Raw genomic sequence first — 20,009 nt, forward strand, 5'->3', positions numbered from 1 at the left:
TACCCCACTCACCTGCAATGTACTTTCTTAAACACATTACTGTTATCAACTTTTATGATATTAGAAGATGCTATAATCAAATTATTTTAGGGAGGAATATAAATCAGTTAAGTTTCTTATGCACTGTAAATGGTACAATGCCATCTATTGTAACTATATATTAAATAAGCTGAATCTCCTGTTACTCAAAACTCAGGGGAAATATCTCAAGGTATAAAGAACGATAGTCTTTGATAATGATAAAATATTCCATATTTCATTCCAAATCAAGTATAACATTTAAGATAACTTTCCAGTTTAATTCATCAGAATTATCTTCACTTTGTTTAGGTTATTCTCAGTTTAGGCGTAAAAATACAATACATCAAGCTAGCCATGGTGGTGCATGCCTGTAGTCCCAGCTATTACGGAGGCTGAGGAGCGAGTATCTCTTGAGACTAGCTAGGAGTTCCAGGTTAGCCTGGACAACTTAAGTCTCAAAGAAACAAAAACAATACAGTGCATCTTATTTCTAACTAGCAACTTTTAAGTTAATCACAACACCAAAAGAGCTAGTCAGTTAAAGTAGACATAACTATCTGTAATATTTCTAACTATCTCTGAAGAGGAAGAATTCAACCAAATCCAAATAATATTTTGTTGCTGCCTGAAAGCAACAAAAATTACAGTGAAGGACTCAATTTTTAATCTACCAAGTTGAACGCAGGTAACAAACTTTTAATTTCTCATGAAACCTAAGAACTCTGAGACAAGTTAAAGACATGTTTTAAAAGGTTACACTGAATACTTGTGATTTGACACTCACATTTTTATTTAAAAAATAATTATTTGATTTACTGCGTTCATTTGTTGTGAATAGTCTTTTAAAATAAAAGAGGAATCAAAAATTAGCGAGAACATGCAACACCAAAGGCTAACACTAATGTAAGCTATGGACTCTGTGTGATTATGATGTGTCAATGTACATTCATATTTGAAACAAATGTGCCACTCTTGGTAGGGGATGTTGATAATGGAGGATGCTATGCATTTGAAAGGGCAAGGGTACATGGAAAAATCTATGTATTTTCCTCTTAATTTTGCTGTGAACCTAAAACTGCTCTTTAAAAAGGTAGGAGAAAAATATTTAAGAAGTACACCAATAATCTTTAAAATAGGAGAAAGGACTACATTTTCAATATGTACCTAATTCACATTTCACATTTAAATTGAATCAGAGTATCTTTGTAGAACTTAAATACATGAAAAAGTCTGAAAAATGCACCACCACTTGAAAATCAAAAGTATCTTTAGGGCTACATTAATAAATCTTATAAAATTTTGTTTTATAATAAATGCCTTTAAACGTGATATTACGATTAAACGACCTTAAAGCACTTAGCTTGGGATTCTCTGAAATTGGTGAACTGGGCAAATCATCTTAAAAATCTGGTAGGTTATAAACTATTTTAAAAATATTAAAATGTATAACTCACTATACAAATGAGTTGTAACTGTTTATGATCACATTTTTGTTTCCAAGATGTCTTTTTTTTAACTGGCATATTAAGCAGTCCAGAGAATAATAATAATCACACATATTCTTCATGTGAAAAATGATTTTATGCTTAACTATAACAAAACTAAACACGGCTAGTTAATCAGCAATGAAATATTATGAAAAGACCTTAATGAACATACAGAAATAAATTTGTTTTCCTACATTGTATAATTAATTAAATGTATAAGAACTCTATATTAGATCAATTGAACTGTAAGAAATTTTTCATATATTTAAGTATTAGTCATCTCTAAATGTTTTCATATCTCTTACTGTTAATGCTTTAACTCAGTAACAATAACGATTCTTATTTTTTCTATTTCCATTACTCCTTGAGATATTTTTGAAGCAAAGGAACATAAAATATATAAAGCCTTTCTAATGTGGGCATTTCAATTATCCATAAACATCAAAATCTAATTCCAAAATAAAGACCATAAGAAAACACCAATATCTGTAAGGTAAATGAAGATGAATAAAGATAAATAATTAATATTTAGGCCTACTGAGTAATGGTAGCTAAATTGCAGTCACTTTGAAATTACTTTTTCTTTGAGGAAAAAAGAGATACAAACATTATGCATACATTATGAAATAAATGAAATACATTTACGTAAACAATTGTATCATATTTGATGGCAAGGAATTCCAAGTATATATAAACCCTATATGTGAAGAAAGTATTATTATGCACATAAGCTGAGGAGAGAGCAATAAGGAGAATGTATTCTACACCTCCCTAGAACAAAATCAAATTCAAATGATCATTTTATCTTATTAGGTAAGATAACGACTTTGGAAATAAATATTAAAATCTATAAAAAAACCTATATAACAAACATCAATAGGTAGTTATTAAGTTAACACTGCCCTTCTCCAAAAGAGATCTAATATTTAATTACCATTCTATTCTTCTAAAGTACCATCAAACATTTAAGTCTTACTAAGAACTTTTAACATTTCAAAAAACTGCCAGTAACATTCTCCAGGTAATGTAAATGTTATCCTAAATCTAACCGTGATTTTTAAAAATGTAAGAAACTGGTAGGAGTATTAATTACTGGCACTTACTAAATAATCATATTCTAATTTATGAAATCACCTTAGTAAGAATCTATACTTACAGCCGGGCGCAGTGGCTCAGGCCTGTAATCCCAGCACTTTGGGAGGCGAAGGCAGGCGGATCACGAGGTTAGGAGTTCGAGACCAGCCTGGCCAACACAGTGAAACCCCATCTCTACTAAAAATACAAAAAATTAGCCAGGCGTGGTGGCGGGCACCTGTAATCCCAGTTACTCGGGAGCTGAGGCAGCAGAATTGCTTGAACCCGCGAGGCAGGGGTTGCAGTGAGCCAAGATCTTACCACTGCACTCCAGCCTGGGTGACAGTGCAAGACTCCATCTCAAAAAAAAAAGAAGAATCTAGACTTAACAAATCTGTATTAACCACATATATCCTTACTTCATTTGAAACAAATCTGTGTTTGCATTGGATACTTAAGAAATTCTTAAAAATTTATATTTAAAAATAAAATAATCAAAAATTTCCTATTTTATTAAATATTTTTTAAAAACCTCAACAGTGAGATATGACAAAATTCACAAATACAATACTTATATATTTTGTTAAATATTTAAAAATAAAATATTCATTACTAAACTGCATCAATGTTTCACAATTAACATGGGTCAGAATATATATTTTCACATTAATAAAAATAGGAACTAGTTAAATTACAAGTTAACATTAGAAAATCAAATGAATACTGTCATTTTAAACCATCAATGGTTACATACCATCCTCAAACAGCAGAATCTCACAGCATTTATCAACATGTCTAAAGAGAGATAAAGTACAGCACCTAGGCATTTGTTTCTTTTTGAGGATTTGGTGACATCACAGGAACTACAAGAAAGTTTGACTGTATTACTGCCAATAAATTTTAAGTAGAATTATGTAACTATAAATATACATAACTACAAATACACAGCTCAATTTTAAAACACACATGTATACATTCTCTATTTTGAAGCAACTGAATACGTTTTGATATATGGTTACTTGCAATCACTATTTTTAAGAGAAAAAGTATCCCAGGTGCCTTAGCATAAATTTTTATATATTTATTAAAGACACAAATAATTTGTTTTTTATTTCCCCAAATACATATTAAAAATGCTTCAGAATACTTAAAAAAAAAAAAATCCAATGACACATGTGCTTCCAAACACTCCAAAAAAAACTATGTCATATATTTAAAATATTTTGAGTAGATACAGGTACAGTTGAACATTTAAAATTCTTAATCGTCTATGATACATATCCTTTCACAACAAAATAGTACATAGATATAAAACCTGGAATGTTTTTAAAACTGCTTATAGAACTAAAATGGCCTCTCAAATAGTAATAAAATTTTTTTTAATTCTATGAAATAGTCTTGAATTGCAACCTTATTCCACAAGGGATGCACACATAATACCTATATCATTTACAACCATCTAACTGTTACTTGTAGTTGCTTGGCTAACATCAGTAGGATTCCTGCCTTCTTCAAAACAATTATTCATACAATTTATATACAATGTATGTAAATTACAATATAAGAAACCTCTTTAACTAGGCATCATTTAATACTGTCCTTTTAATATATACATGAACTGTACATATATACTGTATGTAACTGAAGATTAAGTCAACTATTTAAAAATCAATGTTTATAGTCTAGAAACAGCTATATATTAAAAAAACTTTAACAGCTATATGTTTTAATTCAGTGAAGAGAGGAATGTTTACCAATATATAATCATTAAATAGTGTAAACACAAATGTCTCATGGATCTAAACATTAACGTTGGTTAATAAAATATCTTAACATTTGAATATTTTAGAAGGTAAACACAGAAAATCAAATTATAAAAAGGTGTGACCAGACAAAGAAGAAAAGGGCTATTTTTTTCATTCATCTATAAAACAAATTTATGAGATCGTAAAAAACAATTTAACAACCTAAAGAAGGTTCAAAGGGGGAAGAAAGAGCCTGAGAGAAAATGGATTTGTCAATGATTTTTGTCATCCAGTCTTAGAAGGGAAAAAACAGAAAATGTAGCTTCATTTTGCACTATAAAATAGGAAGCATAAAATCCAGTAGTCTGTATGTGGACTCGTATTTGTGTATTTAAACCCTGTTTCAATTCACAGATTATGCTGATCCTTCCACATATAAACAGCCAATAATGATGGCCAGGCCTTCAGGAAAGGAAAACACACACCACACAGCAAGGTCAGGAAGCTACCAAGCACCAAAGGACAACAGATCAAAACAGAATGGTTTCATATGTTTCTATTGTTTATATATTTAATTTGAAGATGATATTCCTTAGGGAAGGGGGTATAAATATTACTAGGAACATGCAACACAGTACCAAATACATACTTTTCAAGCAAATATACCAAGTATTTCATGCATGTATCTGTCAGTCAATCTGCAGTATTAACAGTCATTCATTCAATTCTTTTTAACTTAAGATATCATGCCAAAATATACCTCTTTAGTCCTAAACCTCTTTATTTCTAACTATGAATTCGCTACAGAAAATTTATATTTACCTTTTTTTGAGGAAACAATCAGGCTTCCATAAAAGTATCTTTTTTATTATAAAGGGATTAAGCAGTAGAGTAAAGGCAGAAGTATTAATTCATTATTTCCTGGATAAAATTTTGAAAATGGGAAGCAATGAAATTCTGTTTGGTATTAAAACATCTTTAAAAATTACAACACAATATAAGCAAAGGTTGAAATTTACCCCAAGTAGCAGACCAGCACATTTTAAACACACAAACTAGAGCCGCCTCTGGCCACATGTTTTTTTGAGTTCAGTCTCTTAAAGAGACAGTATACTTAGACCACTGACTACACGGAGCACATTTCTAAAATGTTTGTCAAGCATCCCTCTATTGCACGCATTTCTTTACAGTCATACTAAGTCAACAGTGTTCTATTTTATTTTACTATGAAGTCAAATTATTTTTATCTGAGTCTACAAAATGACTACTGGACAGGCAGCGATGAAATAATAAAGGGAGCTACTGTGACTAGAGGTGTCTAAAATAAGGCAATCTATACATTTCTTTCCACAGCAAACTGTTTCACTTTGTTTTTTCAACCTTAAAATGATCATGTTTCTTCATTTTTCTACCCATTCACCAGATACAGGCGACAGAGTATATTGTATAGATAATACCGGAAGCTACATGAACACTAGTTCGCTGTAGAATGAAGCAGGGGGAAATGCTAATAACATCAACCTGAATATATATAGTGAAATTTCAAATATTTTCTTTTCTCTTTTGACAGAAAACCCAGGAAAAGGCCCATACACGTACCCTAAACGCTGCACTACCTAGTAATTTCAGGGAAAATTTTGTCTTTCAATATACCGAAGGGCATCTTCTTGTACGTCTATTGGCATAACTACTGATCAGCTCCTCCACATGGAAAAAGATGAAGAGGGGGAAAAAAAAAGCTTGGCTTACTTGGTGTACAAATACATCGACTGGAATATCCAAGGGGCTTCCCTCTCGGTTTATCATGGAGATGAATCCAAATCCCATGCGCACATTGAACCACTTACAGTGGCCAGTTCCGCGCAAAACCTGGGATTCCTCCTCTGCCGGCTCCGGCAGCTTCCCGGGCTCTTCTCCACCACCTTTGCTCGCCCCGCCTGAGAAGGAACAGGACAAAAAAGTCAGTCTGTATTCCCATTCAATGTGCATTCAAAGATTTGGAAAAAAAAAAAAAAAAAGTTGCCTGCCTGGGAGTGTAGGGGAAGGGTAACAAAAAAACATTTTTTTAAAATGGTTTGATTTCTTTTCTCCTACAGAAAATATTTAAAATATAAAGGGTTAAAAGGAAAGCGGGGGAGGGGGAAGCCACACTGTTCTATCGATCACACCAACTTCCACGTTTCTATACATACGTGTTCTTTTTCATTTAACTCCATTTTTCAGCCACATTTTACATTACAACATGCGATACTTTACTTGTATATTGCTGATTTAATACTGATCCCATTGACAAAGAGAAATTTTCAGCAAAACTATTCTCTCCGGCGGGCACGAGGAGGAAAGAGAAATCGTGAAGATGGTTTAGAGCTACTAGTTAAGGCACATGGGGCAGCAGTGAATCCAGCGTTATTTGCAATGTGCATTCCCCTCCCCCCCATAACTTTCAATTAAAGTTGGGGTGGAATGGGGGAGGGGGCAGGTGTATAAAAGTTTTCTTGGGCTCACTAACTGAAACTGCGCTTAATCACACTCACACAATTCAAACAATAGCCCCCTGAAAGCTTTTCAAGTTGTGAATCAGTGTGGGCGGTACAAAACATTTTTGGAGATCTATAACAATAGGTTTGCAGAAAGCCCCACTGCGTGATGGGGGGTTGGGAGGTAATGCCCAGTATTGGGGTAAAAGGGGAAGGGGGGACGGTCAAAGAAGGGTGGGAGAGGGGGAGGGGGAGGAGAAAAGAAGAAAGAAATTCACAGTAAAACAATAGAAAAGAAAATTAACCTTCGGCCATGTTGCCCCACGGGCCCTCAGCTCCAAACTCGTGAGATGAAAACTTTCCCTTTGGAACGGAGTGATCTTCTGCATCAATCTAACATCTTGATTTTGTGCGATCACAAATTTAGCTCGCATGGTCTAATGTGCTTTCCTTCTTTTGATTTTTTTCTCTCCTCTCTCCAGTTTCTGGCCCCCTGAGCACACGTGACTTTGTCAATTACATGCTTTCTTGCTACTAATTTCACCTCGTATCCTTAAGGGGCTGGCAAGAGGAAGAGATAACCAATCGCCATTTCATCTATGCTGACATCAAAATAATTTATGAATGAACACGAAAAACTCAAACATGTTATCTTAAAGACAATTTGGAACGCTTCTTTAGGGTAAATCAGAATGCTGATTTTGTGCTTCTACTTAAACACAATGGAGGGTCCTTGTGAATCATAGATTTAGGAAAAAAGGCACAGTCATATATGTGCACACGCGTGCCTTACACACAAGCCCGAATAAATAAAATCATGGGAGGGGGTCGTTTAAATAAAACAACCGATGTTAACGCTTTTTTTCCCCCTTAAGAATTCAGCTATTCCATGGCAGTAAACCTGCTTGGAACGCTAATTTCATATTTAATTCAATTCTTAGAGGAAAATATATAATTTATAAAAGATCTAATTAAACCTAATTACATCCCCATGAAACTTTAGATTATGAAAACATACACCTAGGAAAAGGCAGAGGCACATAAGTTACCTGATTATGCCCGAAATATTTTCAAATTTAAAATAAAATCCTACTAGAAAAATCGTTATCACCTTCATATAGTCAAATTGTGTTTAAGTAAACCATTTTGGAAAATTTTAGAGGGGGTTGGTAAGGAATTGTACTTCACAGGTTTCTCTGCCATCTCTTTCCGGGGGAGGAGATGTGATTAATGACTTCCTAAATAACAGCCCAGTTTTCCAGCCTAACATAGAGTGAACCTCAATCAGTGGCGATTGTTCCCCAAGAGCCGGAGGACATAGGGCAGGAGGGGGAGGGGATCTCCAGGCAGGGGAGGTGAAGAGGAGCCGCCAGGATAGGCGGCAGCAGAGTCAGAGAAAGAGGTGGGAGAGAAAAAAAGCCGGCACAGGCAGGGGGTGGGGTGGAGAAAGAAGGACAAATGGGAGAAAAAAGGTAAATTCATATCATATTGACTTGTACCCTGACATTTTAAAAGTCCACTACCAGTGGCCAGAAGAGTTGAATAAACGAAAATGTAATAACGGAGGAAGCTCCTACTGTCCTTCCTCGACTGACCCCCAGCTTCAAAATGCCTACCCCTTTACCTTTCAAACTGGTTCAAACGATTGATTACAAGATGCTGGCAACAGTATTACCGCCCTTATTGAATACAACAATAAATATTATAGATTAACTAAAAATGCTTTATTTTAAAAAATAAAATATTACCTGTTTTAAAACCTTAAAACGCACCACCAGACTTGCCTACCCCACCCCCCATTTTCTTAAACAAGCAGTTTACCAAGAAACTAACTGTTCAGATACCACTTCCTTCGACAAAGCTACTGAGTTGACCCTCCCCCACCATGCCAGCAATCCCCCTCCCAGTCTCTTCAAACACGTCCACACTCCAGCACAGTTTCACACAAGCTAAAATGTAGGGATTATGAATCGAAGAGCTATGGAAAAAGCTGTATCCACCTATTTATACTCCCTCCCCATATTAAACAACTAAATATAAATTTAATTGGTTCAGATTGGAAAATGGATGTATAAAAAATAGAAGTTATTTTCAGCTGTTTGTGATAAAAGGTTTAATCAAAACTAATCAATTTGGAAAGATTTTTTTTGTATGTTACTCCTTTTATTTCTCTTTAGGAAAAAGGGCTACTTTCTCATTTTATTTATTTTGGAAGGAATAACCGTGTGCCAGCTGTTAGGGAGAAAAGAAAAGGTGCAAAAATCCAATGACTTTGAAAGTTTAACAAAAGCGCAAGGCTATGAAAAAATTATTTACTAACAAAACATTTACTAGGCATTATTTTGATGGTAGAAATTACTTCTATCATACTGATTACACTGACAAAAAAGTAATCTCAATGATAGCATTACAGGCTAAGCTTGTGACATAATATGAAATCGAGAAAGTAATTTATATGTTTTTCATATTTTAATAATCACTTTAAAAAATCAACATCCGGTATCAGGGGAAAAAAAATCTCAGAAAGTATTCATGTAAATTGAGGTGAAGTGCTATTATTTACATAAAAGTAATGATCACAAAATTCACAGGCCAGTATAGTTTAGCTTTGTAAAATATTCATTTAAGTTTGCTTTTAATTAGAAAACAGTTTAGTCATTATAAAACCAGAATCATAATATGTAGGTAGATCCAGAATCTGTTTATTGTTAAATTTGATGAAATTCAAATTTATTTTGAATGTGGATGCAAAGTGTGGAATACCACAACTGAACTACACTGTACAGTAGAGTTATGAGATTCACAGTCTTGCCTGATTGGGGGCCTCCAGTATTAGTGGAATTAAGGTAAGGTTCACTGGAGTGGTCACTGGTGTCAGAGGTTATCGACTCATTCATTTCCTGAGAGGGACATCAGCCTTTCAAGTTGTGTAGAAGGCTTTTTCCAACTGGGAACCCTGAAAAATCCTCTAAAATTCGTTCATGAAGAATTTAAGACAAATGCATTTACATACCTTGGGGGAGGGTAAAAGAAAGGGGAAGAGAAGAGGCGAGGGAAGGGTAGAGGGGAAAAGGAATAAGAAAGCAAAGAAGTTGGAAAAGGAGAGAAGTAAAGGAAGGAGACACATTGAGAAACACAAAATAATCACTCAGCAATTTAAGAATATGGCACTGTCTTCTGCGCCTTCCCCCCAAACTTTTGAGCCTAAGATCCTTTTAAAATATAAATTGCCCATAAGCTCTTAAAGCTCCTAGAGTGCTTCTTTCACATAAAGTCGTCCTATGAGTCTCCTAGAATGCTTTCCAATTTGTCACTTTCCTGAAGTCTTCTGGTTTTAATTTTTTTCTCATTTCCTACTTGTTTTTAGTCCCTGAAAGACCTGTGTTTGACTCAAAAGGCGTGTTTTATTCCTGCAAAAGCCAAATACTTTATAGCTTGACTTATAGTTCTTTCAAAATGTCTTTAAAATGAGTTCAAGTAGCCACAAAGAACCGTCAATGTACTGGGGGGAAAAAGCAAGGAAATAACCTATCACATGCCTGTTGGCTATCACAATCTTCCCCATTTAAAAAACAAGGTACACGTTTTCCCAGACTTTTTTCCCCCAACAGTACAAGGAGCCGAAAGAGGTGCCAGAGCCCACCGTCGTTGTTTTCAACTATAAGGAATGAGTGACTTCTGTTAAAGCAGAAACAATGCTTCGGTTCTTCTTAAAACTAGGAGGAGGGGCTGTGGCAATGCGGCAAGTGACTCCACCCGTCCTCTCCTCCCCGCAAATAAGGCGGGGTCTGTAGCCCAGCGCTGCCATCGCAACCCGCCTCTCTAGGCAGGTCGCTCCCCAGGCGGCCCAGACCTGAGACCCCAGACCCCGCGCCAGCAGATCTAAGCTTTCCCTCCACCTTCTGAAGCTTCCTCTCACCTTTCTCTCCCCAGTCACTTTTCCCTTTATTCCTCACTTTACCATCTCCTCTCCCTAAGCGGTGTAGATCCAAAGAAGGCTGGTGATTTCTCACTAAGGGACTTTTACATTTGTCATCTTGTCCCCAAGAACACCAAACAAAAGAAACCCCTGCCTTCACCACTATGGCAAAAACACTATGCACAGCCTACTATTTTGACTGAATTTCCAGACGTGTATCATTTATAATTTGATCCCTTTTCCTATGAGATGCCAGAATCTCCTAAAGCTAACATAACTGCAGTCAAAGAGAGGGAATCCGAACCCAAGAAAATGACCACCCCCACCCCCACCGGGCCATGCCTAAAACTGTCTTCCAGCAAACCCGGCACCGTCCTTTCGGGAAGCTGCGATGGCAAACGTCGCCCTGGGCCTTCGGAGGATCAAGAAAAAACGTCGGCGGGAAGGGGCTGGACGCGCGGCTGGGGGCGATTTTCGGGATCTCTCTCTGCCCCTGGCAAGATCTCTCCTGCCTGAAAGCCGCCGACCTGCCCGTCGGGCAAACTGTCCTGATTCCTTCCACCCCGTTTCGGTAAACCACTTGGCGGTAACTTTCTTGACATTCCTACGACATGGAGTCAAATGCAAGGCGCGCCTGACTGGGTGCGTGGGTCTTGCAGCAGAGGCACTTCAGAATATAGTTGGGTCGCTTTGCTTTTGTTTCCAAAATGCAAAATTCTATTCTCATTTAATTTCCTTGTCTGGAGGCAAAATGCTCTGGCTTCACACTATTGGTCCAATGTTAGAAATTGAGACTTTCCTTAAATACCTTAACACACTTTCCCCAGAATAATAAAGTAAAATTATGGAAATACAGAAACGGATTAGCATAAATTTTAAGTTTCCCAGACAAATTGCCTTTATATTTCAAAATTTGCCTTTATATTTCAAAATTACCCTTTACATTTCAAAATTTGCAAATGCTTCCTTCTCTTTGGTCAGTTAGTTTCAGCAAAATATTTAGAACAAAATGCAGAAAAGGAGCATTATTTTAAGACTGACATTCTGTAGAAAAAGTATTTTTAACTCTATTTTTAAAAATTATACATAATAGCTGTAGAAAGTATCTTTTTAAAAACTTGGAATAGCAAAAATCCTATTACATTAACATACTTCTCTCCCAATAAGCAGGAAAAATATTTTCCAAACTGTGCTCAACAAATACTTTCTTAAATGACTTTAATTAGAATAGTAACAGGTTAGAAAAAGCATTTAGTACTAAGTTTTACATTACTTTGCCCAGAATGGCACAAAAGGAAGCTTCATGTTTTAGCTGCAAAATGAAAGTATTTTTCAACTGTACTACTTGAACATGTATGTTTCCTAATTTAAAGGTCCTTTTTGCAATAAATACCATGAGTCTGTGGAGCAAACACTAAATAATGTTAATGTACTATTCTTTCTTCCTCCCTCAAGCAATTAATAAAAATATTCTTTTAAAAAGTTCTATTTCATCAAAAGAAATAATCAACTGAAATAAGAATGTGGACTGTCTCCCAGGTATTTATTTCAATATTTACCCTTTGGGTTTATTTGGAGGGCGACGGCAAGTATACCAAAAATGAAAAAGGAAAGAAGAGTGGCAGGGTAAAAGATGAGACAAGTTAAAAGAAATCTTCAGGCTTTAAAGATGCCTGAAGCAAATCAGCATGTGTGAGAAGCAAATCTGTGGAGAAAAAGCATCAGCTAGAAAATGGAGGCCAGAATTATGGTCCTATTTACCAATCTGTGGCCTTGGGCTAATCACTAAACTTCTCTGGGACTCAGTTTCTTCATCTGTAAAGTGAGTAAACTGGACCAGCGAATATTCAAAGTCTCTTAAATTGAAATGTAATCTCTAGAAATAACCATTCTTCTGGTGAAAGTGGTACCTTTCCCCTCCAATCCTTTTTAATCACAAGGAAATACAGACATGAAACTTTATTGCAGTCACTTAACACATTGGTGTTAACATTATTTCCCAACAGAAAAGAAAAAGGTCTCTGAACTGGCCCCAGCGAAAAACCGCAGTCGATAATAAGGGGAAAAAAATAAAACATAAATAAATTAAAAGAAAACAATAATAAGAGGAAACTAGCTGGTATACTAAAACATTTGTAGCAACTTTTGAGAATCTTCTTTTTCATGACACTGGAGTATCATCTCTATGTTAAGATTCACTCTAAAAAAAAAGCAGTGTCTCAAATGGAAATCCTATCATGGTTTCCTCGTTAAACTTTTTGATCCTTACTGCTTTCCTCTTGCTACTCACAATCCTATATTTGAAAAGTTTAATAACAGAATAACATTTTACTTGTAGTTATTATTAATATTCATATACTTTGCAATATCACAGCTCCTATGCATGCCTTCAAAGTGGTACTGGTCCAGCCAGAGTAATAAATTATTATCAAAATAAGATTGTTACTAAAAAATGGTGCTATAACTTTTAAGTTAATTTTAATAATATAAGAAAGCATGTCAAAAGTCTGGGTTTAAAATATTAAAGTTTAAATGACTCAGTTTTGCAGCATGAAAACGAGGAGCAAATTCTGATATATGTTCATGAAAAGCAAGATAGAGCTTCCTGGATAAGAAAAATTTCCTCAAAATGTCTAATATATTATATTGTGCTATTTCTGTTATGATAAATTATTTTAAAACAGCACCATGTCTCCATTTTTAATTTAATTCAGCAAATATTTGTTAGTGCCTATTTTACTTTGGGAGTTACAAAAATGACCAAGCCATGAATACTTTTCATTCATCTCCATAAGCATTTAAATATCTATTATCTATGTTGCTTGAGTTACAGCAAAAGGAATCACAAAATACAGTACTGCTAAAAGTGGGGGTGGGGGAAAGTGGTTAATTAGAAGAGGTTGTCCACGTAATTCTTATGGGAATACCAGTTTTTTAGATGGAGTGATCAGGATGGAGTTGGAGTATAAGAGGACTTGGTACCCATCTTGCCAAAGTAGAAAGGATGGAGAATTCCTGAGGGCTGTCAAGTTCTCATATGCCTCTAGTGATCTTGATCTTTTAAAACATTAATTAAACAAAATATTAAAAAAAAAAAAAAAGACTAACCTGGGGCTGATGAAACCTGGTTGAATGACCTCATCCTCTTCTGAAGAACCTAAAATCAGAGAGCTCAAGTCAGTACTACATTAATTGCCTATTTAATTGCCTCTTCTTCATTCTAATGGCCATTAGAAAGCAATAAAATGCCCAGGTTTAGACTCTGTGAAGAGACCTGTAAACTTTTTTTTACAGTTTAAGACTCACCTAGCAAAATTAGATAACCAATTGGCATATACTTGCCTTTTATATCTAGTAGAGGACACTAATTTAAAGAACATTTAAAACATTTAAGACCATTAAGATGCAGTCAAAAGATCCCAATTTCACGAACAATGCAGTTTAAATTTTTAATAATTTTACACTGTAATTTTAAAATACTAGTATTTTTTTCCAAGCACAGTTAAAATCTACTTAACCTAGAATATCATGTTTCTTGAAGAACTAACTTATTTGACTTTTTTCAGATATATTTTAGAAGATAAATCATGAGAATCTAATGATACTATAAAATTGATATTGGGGCTGTTGCAGTCAAGTGAATGAAAAATTACATTAATGGTAATACATTTAATCATTAAGTATATTTTAAAATATCTAATACACATTTTAACTCATTTTTAAGTGGGTTAATATTTTTTAAAAAGCAAACAGTTCTCATTTTTTAAATATGAGTAAATACTGATGTTTCTAATATATCCATTGGCAGATGCCACAACACAATAAAACTTGCGATAAAGAGGCCACATAGTAATGAAGTATAGTGATTGGGAGAGGAACTCCTGGTGACTACTAAATTATTGTTTTTATCCTTGGGTCAGTTATTAAGGTTTGCAAAACAGATTGATGTGAACATGCATGCACTCACCTGCTACACCAAGAGTTGTCTTTCCTTAACTAAGTTTTACACACTATACCTACTATATCAACTCACAAAAAAAAAGTAAAACCATTCTGTGAAAATTCTTTAAGTTGCAATCTCTCTTCTCAAAAGGAAATGGAGAATTTTCCAAGTGCAGGGTTCTACTGAATGTTGACCCAAGGTTCTTTTTACAAAGGATGACAATCCCACTGAGTCAGATTTGAAAAGAATAGAGGAAGAATGTGAACAAAAGGCACGTGAACCTCTGTATATTAAATCCTTCAGTTATCCTGTGTTTTCAACCAAAAGACACAAGATAATGACAGATCCTAACTTTAACAAAATTCTTTACAGACACTTAATGAAATAGAGCTTTCCTTTACATTGATCCTGTATCAAGTTTTATTTTGCACATCTGGCTTATGTGAGTATATTTAATTATTGTACACAAATATTTCAGCACAACTGTAGCTTATGCCTTTCTGTTCTAATAGTCCACAGCCTATTCTTAATGCTATCTGCTTATATTTAGAGAAGAATTCAAGCCAACATATTTTAAAGATGTGTAAATACAATAGATAGGGTTAGTAAAAAAAAATACATAAAATCTTTGCAAATAATTTGAACAAATTACCACACATAGTAGGTTTAATAAAGTCAAAATCAAATAATGCAAGAAAGTTGGCTAAATAATGCTGTTTAATTCAAGAGCTCTAACTATTAGCTTTTGGAGTTTTCTTAAAAAAGCCAATTTGACTGATAATAACATTCAGATTTTTCACTATTCAAACTTACATATGATGTCCTTGGTTATACTAGTTTTAACAGTAATGTCCACTTCAAAGGAAAAGTAACATGAAATTATTTCACAGTTAATGTTTTTCACTATTAATGGTTTAAAATCGTTCAAAAACAAGAGTAGAAAAAACAGAATTAAGTTTAAATAGAGATATTATTATGTATCCATCCAATATTGACTGAACAACTATGACAGGAATGAGACAGGTATAACCTGTAAAATATTTATAATTTTAAACGTTCATATTCTTATTCTAGGTGACTGTTTTTTGAAATGAAATATCAGGAGTTAAAATAACTCTTCAAATGCATGAATACTCCAAAAACAGCCACTCACATTTTATACATGAGTATTTATATTTAATTTTTTTTTTTAGACAGAGTTTTGCTCCTGTTGCCCAGGCTGGAGTGCAATGACGTGATCTCCGCTCACTGCAACCTTTGCCTCCCAGATTTAAGCGATTCTCCTGCCTCAGCCTCCCGAGTAGGTGGGATTACAGGCATATGCCACGCCTGGCTAATTTTTGTATTTTTAGTTGAGACGGGATTTCACCATGTTGGCCAGGCTGGCCTCAAACTCCTGACCTTGTGATCCACCCACCTCGGCCTTCCAAAGTGCTGGGATTACAGGCATGAGCCACCATGCCCGGCCTTGTATTTAATACATTTTGGTAAAATATTTTATTTAATAGAGTTAATTACATTTTCTTAGAAAACAAAAACCTAAACCTGTGAAATCCCAAAATACACTTCTCTGCTCCTATACTAGAATAATCTCTGTTCATCATTTAGATCTCTACTTAGAGCTCTTTTTCATACTGTTCCATACTGAATACAATGTCTCTACCATGTAATAGTGTACTGTGGTTTATTTTAACAGTCCATCAAAATGTTCTCTCTCCCCACTGAACTCTATGCTCTGTGATTAGAGAGACTATGTATATTTAGCTCGTTATCATAATTCTGGCATTATTTTGTGTTCATTATATTTTTTGAACCAATGACAATGAATTCCTGTACCTGGGTTGATTATTCCTAGGTTGGCTTTTACAAAAAAAAAAAAAATATGGACTTGTACACAAAATGTTTTGTTAAACTATCTTTTCATAAAAAATAATTGGATAGGCAATTCATCTCTTATAAATATAAAATACATATATTATAAATATAAAATACATATATACAAAATAATTCCAATTATTTTATTTTAAATATATGACTTACTGCTATAAGAGTGCCTAACTTATAAGGAGTATCCATCACAAACATTCTTAGATTTCACACTTCTTCCTATTAAAATATATAACAATATTCCTCACAATTACACATTGTTCATTATTAAAATCCACTGTTGTAACTAAATATAAAGGAAAATGATTGCTATTATGAATTATATATTGTAATTCATTCAAAAATTGCCAGTTGGTGCGGTGGCTCATGCCTGTAATCCCAGCACTTTGGGAGGCCAAGGCAGGTAGATCACTTGAGGTCCAGAGTTCGAGACCAGCCTGGCCAACATGGTGAAGCCCATCTCTACTAAAAATACATGAATTAGCCAGGCATGGTCATGCATGCCTGTAATCCTAGCTACTCAGAAGGCTGAAGCAGGAGAACTGCCTGAACCCGGGAGACGGGGGTTGCAGTGAGCCAAGATCCTGCCACTCCACTCCAGCCTGGGTGACACAGCAAGACTCTGTCTCAAAAAATAAAAATAAAAATTGCCAAGCTGTTAAGTTCAGAGAAATGAAGTGATGAATAAAAATAAAATACTACTACATTTCACATTACTCACAATTTTATTTCAATTCACATCACGCTAACTTTTACTTCTAATACTAACAAATGCAAAAGTTAAAGTTGCAAAAATGATTTAACAATCAGGAATAGTATTCACCATAATAAGAAAAATTATTTCATTACTTATTCTCATCCCCAGAATTTTTCAACATTTTAAAAAATACTTAAGATAATTTTTAGTATCTGTTATGGTATTTTCTAAAATAACATAAGTGTAAATTAGATTATAACTTACTATAATAAATATTCACTTTATGGTTCAAAGAAAAATTAATCTACAGTATGTCTCAACTATCACTGAACTACATTCTTTAGAAGGCAACATAGATTTTTCTTTCCTAGCAAGAGAAAACGTTTTAAAATAACACTACTTAAAATCATATAGCAAACATATCAATATTACAGTAACACCAGAATAAAACCCAAAGTACAATACTGATTTAAATTGACTATAACTTAAAATATAACATACACATCAGATAAAATATTAAACATGAAAGTTCAACACTGAAGTGAATGCCGGTGCTTTATGAAAGTGTTTCCTTACATTGTCCTTTAAACAAACATTTAATATCTATTAAAAACCTTACTGTAATTATTTGCAATTAGTCAACAGACTAAATTCAAATGCTGCCTCAGTAAAATCAGGATAAATTATTTTGCAATTTAACTGAACATCCTACTTTAATCATAGATGTAGCTGGAAATGTTGCTAATGTACCCTCAATCATACACAGGAACAGAAAAGCTAAACAAAATAATCTACTTAAAAGTAAGAGAAATAGTTGCACATGACTTTGTACAGTTTAAAAATATTAGTCTATTGGAGTTTGAAAACAAGCTTCACATTTGGTTAAATATTTTTAAAATTACCAAGAGAAGAGAAAATTTTATATTAGGAAAAAAAGCTCAAAGTTGCATTATTTCTTGTATTTATAAAGTATATGACTTAATTTATAATATATCATATGAAACACTCAACCTTAAATTGTAGGGTAGTATTTTGGCACTGCTGAATCATGGAGATAAACTTAATTTTCTCAACCATATTACAATTATAAATTTTATTGGTTTCATATAAGATATGGACAGCTCTATCATTCTCTTCAAATACTGTAATAAAAAGAATTATTTTGGAAAATAAAAACAAATGAATAATAATTTGAGACGACTGGCATATTTTCAAAATTGTTTAAAGGCAATATTATGGCACAGATAGCAGCTGGTAAACACAATTCTTTAGCTTAAATATAAGCTACAATACAGTTGAGCCACAGCACAGTTAGTTTTGCTAATGTGTTTGTATTTCCCAATATGAAATAATAGCTTTATGTAATCAAGCTCACAGCCTAGTCATTATTAGATCACATTAAAGAAAAGTAAAAGAAAGCTCTAGTGGTTTCAGATCAAAAAGATCAAAATAATGGCAAAATTCCTGCCTTAAAAAAGGTAATCACATATACTTTGAAGGCCCACCATAACTTTAAGACAAAACTTTAAAGTGGCTTTTTGATATAGTAAACAAAAATGATTTTAGGTAAAACTGAACACTTCTTTTAATTAAAATAATAAGAAAATTTTATTGACATACATTTTAAGTTTTAATATACAACATTATTAATGGTTCAAAATTCATATCATCACCAGAGATTAACAACTAAATGAGAACTTTTAGTGTATTCTAATATTTTCAATAAACATTTTAATAAAGATAAAGAGACACTTTACAAGTATTCATCCTTACAACACTGGGTGACCTACTGATGTAACAAATGTAATATTAAATAAAAAAGGATTTTAACTAACAGAGGAGATTATAACAGACTAATACAAAAGATAAAACATAATTTACAGATTTTTTCTAAAATGTTAAATCCACAAAATATCTATTTTTAACCTATACAGTCTAGAGTATTTTAGTTAAAATGTTTTTGTAAAGTCTGAACAAATGATACACAGAAAAATGTCTGAAAAACATAAAAGTAGCATTTCAGCTCTTGCCTTTCCAAACAAGTCTGTAAAAATACTGATTTGAAAATAGCTAGAAAATTGTAAACATGTTTTTCCACCATTAGAACTGGCCATTCAACATCAAGTCTTTTTCTCCATATAATTAAGCTTTTGTTCTGCTAAGAAAAAACTAGAAACTGATTGCTTGAAAATGAGCTGCATGCCCTTTGTCCTGATTTGTCACCTTTGACCCTTAATTTGATGATCCTGCATATCAACCCATTCTATTTTTAGAAGAATCATGTCAATGTTCTATGCTTAAAATAGTACTTTTTACTAATATATTAAATGTATTACAACATTCCTTTCAGGTAATTTATACAATGGTTTCATACTAGTACTCATTTCATATAACGTAGAACACAGTAATATTGTAAGCAGTGAAAGCCTGGTGTTTGTCCTGTTTCAAACAATAGAAAATTTCCCCCAAATGACAGGTCAATATCACTATAATTTCAAATTTTATATTCTTATTTTAAAAATTATTTAATGTTTTTAAGTGGAATTTTTTTCATGAATGATTTCTAATTTGATTAAGTTTGATATCACATATTTTGATGTTGGTTTTGATAGTGCCAGAATATGAACCTAAATCAAAAACTGCAAATATCAAGTTCATACTCTACCTTACGGGTAGTGTCAATTAAAACTGTACAGTGTTTGAGTTAAATAACTAGTTGCTTAAACAGGTTTTAAAAATCTTGGCATCATCTCCAAGTG

At 33.7% G+C, this 20,009-nt stretch overlaps 1 protein-coding gene across 3 annotated transcripts in view; it reads right to left on the reverse strand.

Annotated features, from left to right (window-relative positions):
• Positions 1 to 20,009, reverse strand: part of LOC105478785 (lin-28 homolog B) — a 132,265-nt gene that overhangs the window by 104,644 nt on the left and 7,612 nt on the right. For all 3 annotated transcript variants that reach the window (XR_985442.2, XM_011736423.2, XM_011736424.3), the window contains exons 2-3: positions 13,832 to 13,880; positions 6,077 to 6,264 (exon numbers count right to left, since the gene is read on the reverse strand). Coding sequence is in view for 2 of the 3 variants with exons in the window: in XM_011736423.2 (XP_011734725.1) it covers positions 6,077 to 6,264; positions 13,832 to 13,880 (237 nt within the window). In the remaining variant the exon portion in view is untranslated. The remainder of the gene's footprint in view (positions 1 to 6,076; positions 6,265 to 13,831; positions 13,881 to 20,009) is intronic.

Source organism: Macaca nemestrina, chromosome 5 (genome assembly GCF_043159975.1).
Source record: "Macaca nemestrina isolate mMacNem1 chromosome 5, mMacNem.hap1, whole genome shotgun sequence".
In the NCBI taxonomy this organism is placed as follows: Eukaryota; Metazoa; Chordata; class Mammalia; order Primates; family Cercopithecidae; genus Macaca; species Macaca nemestrina.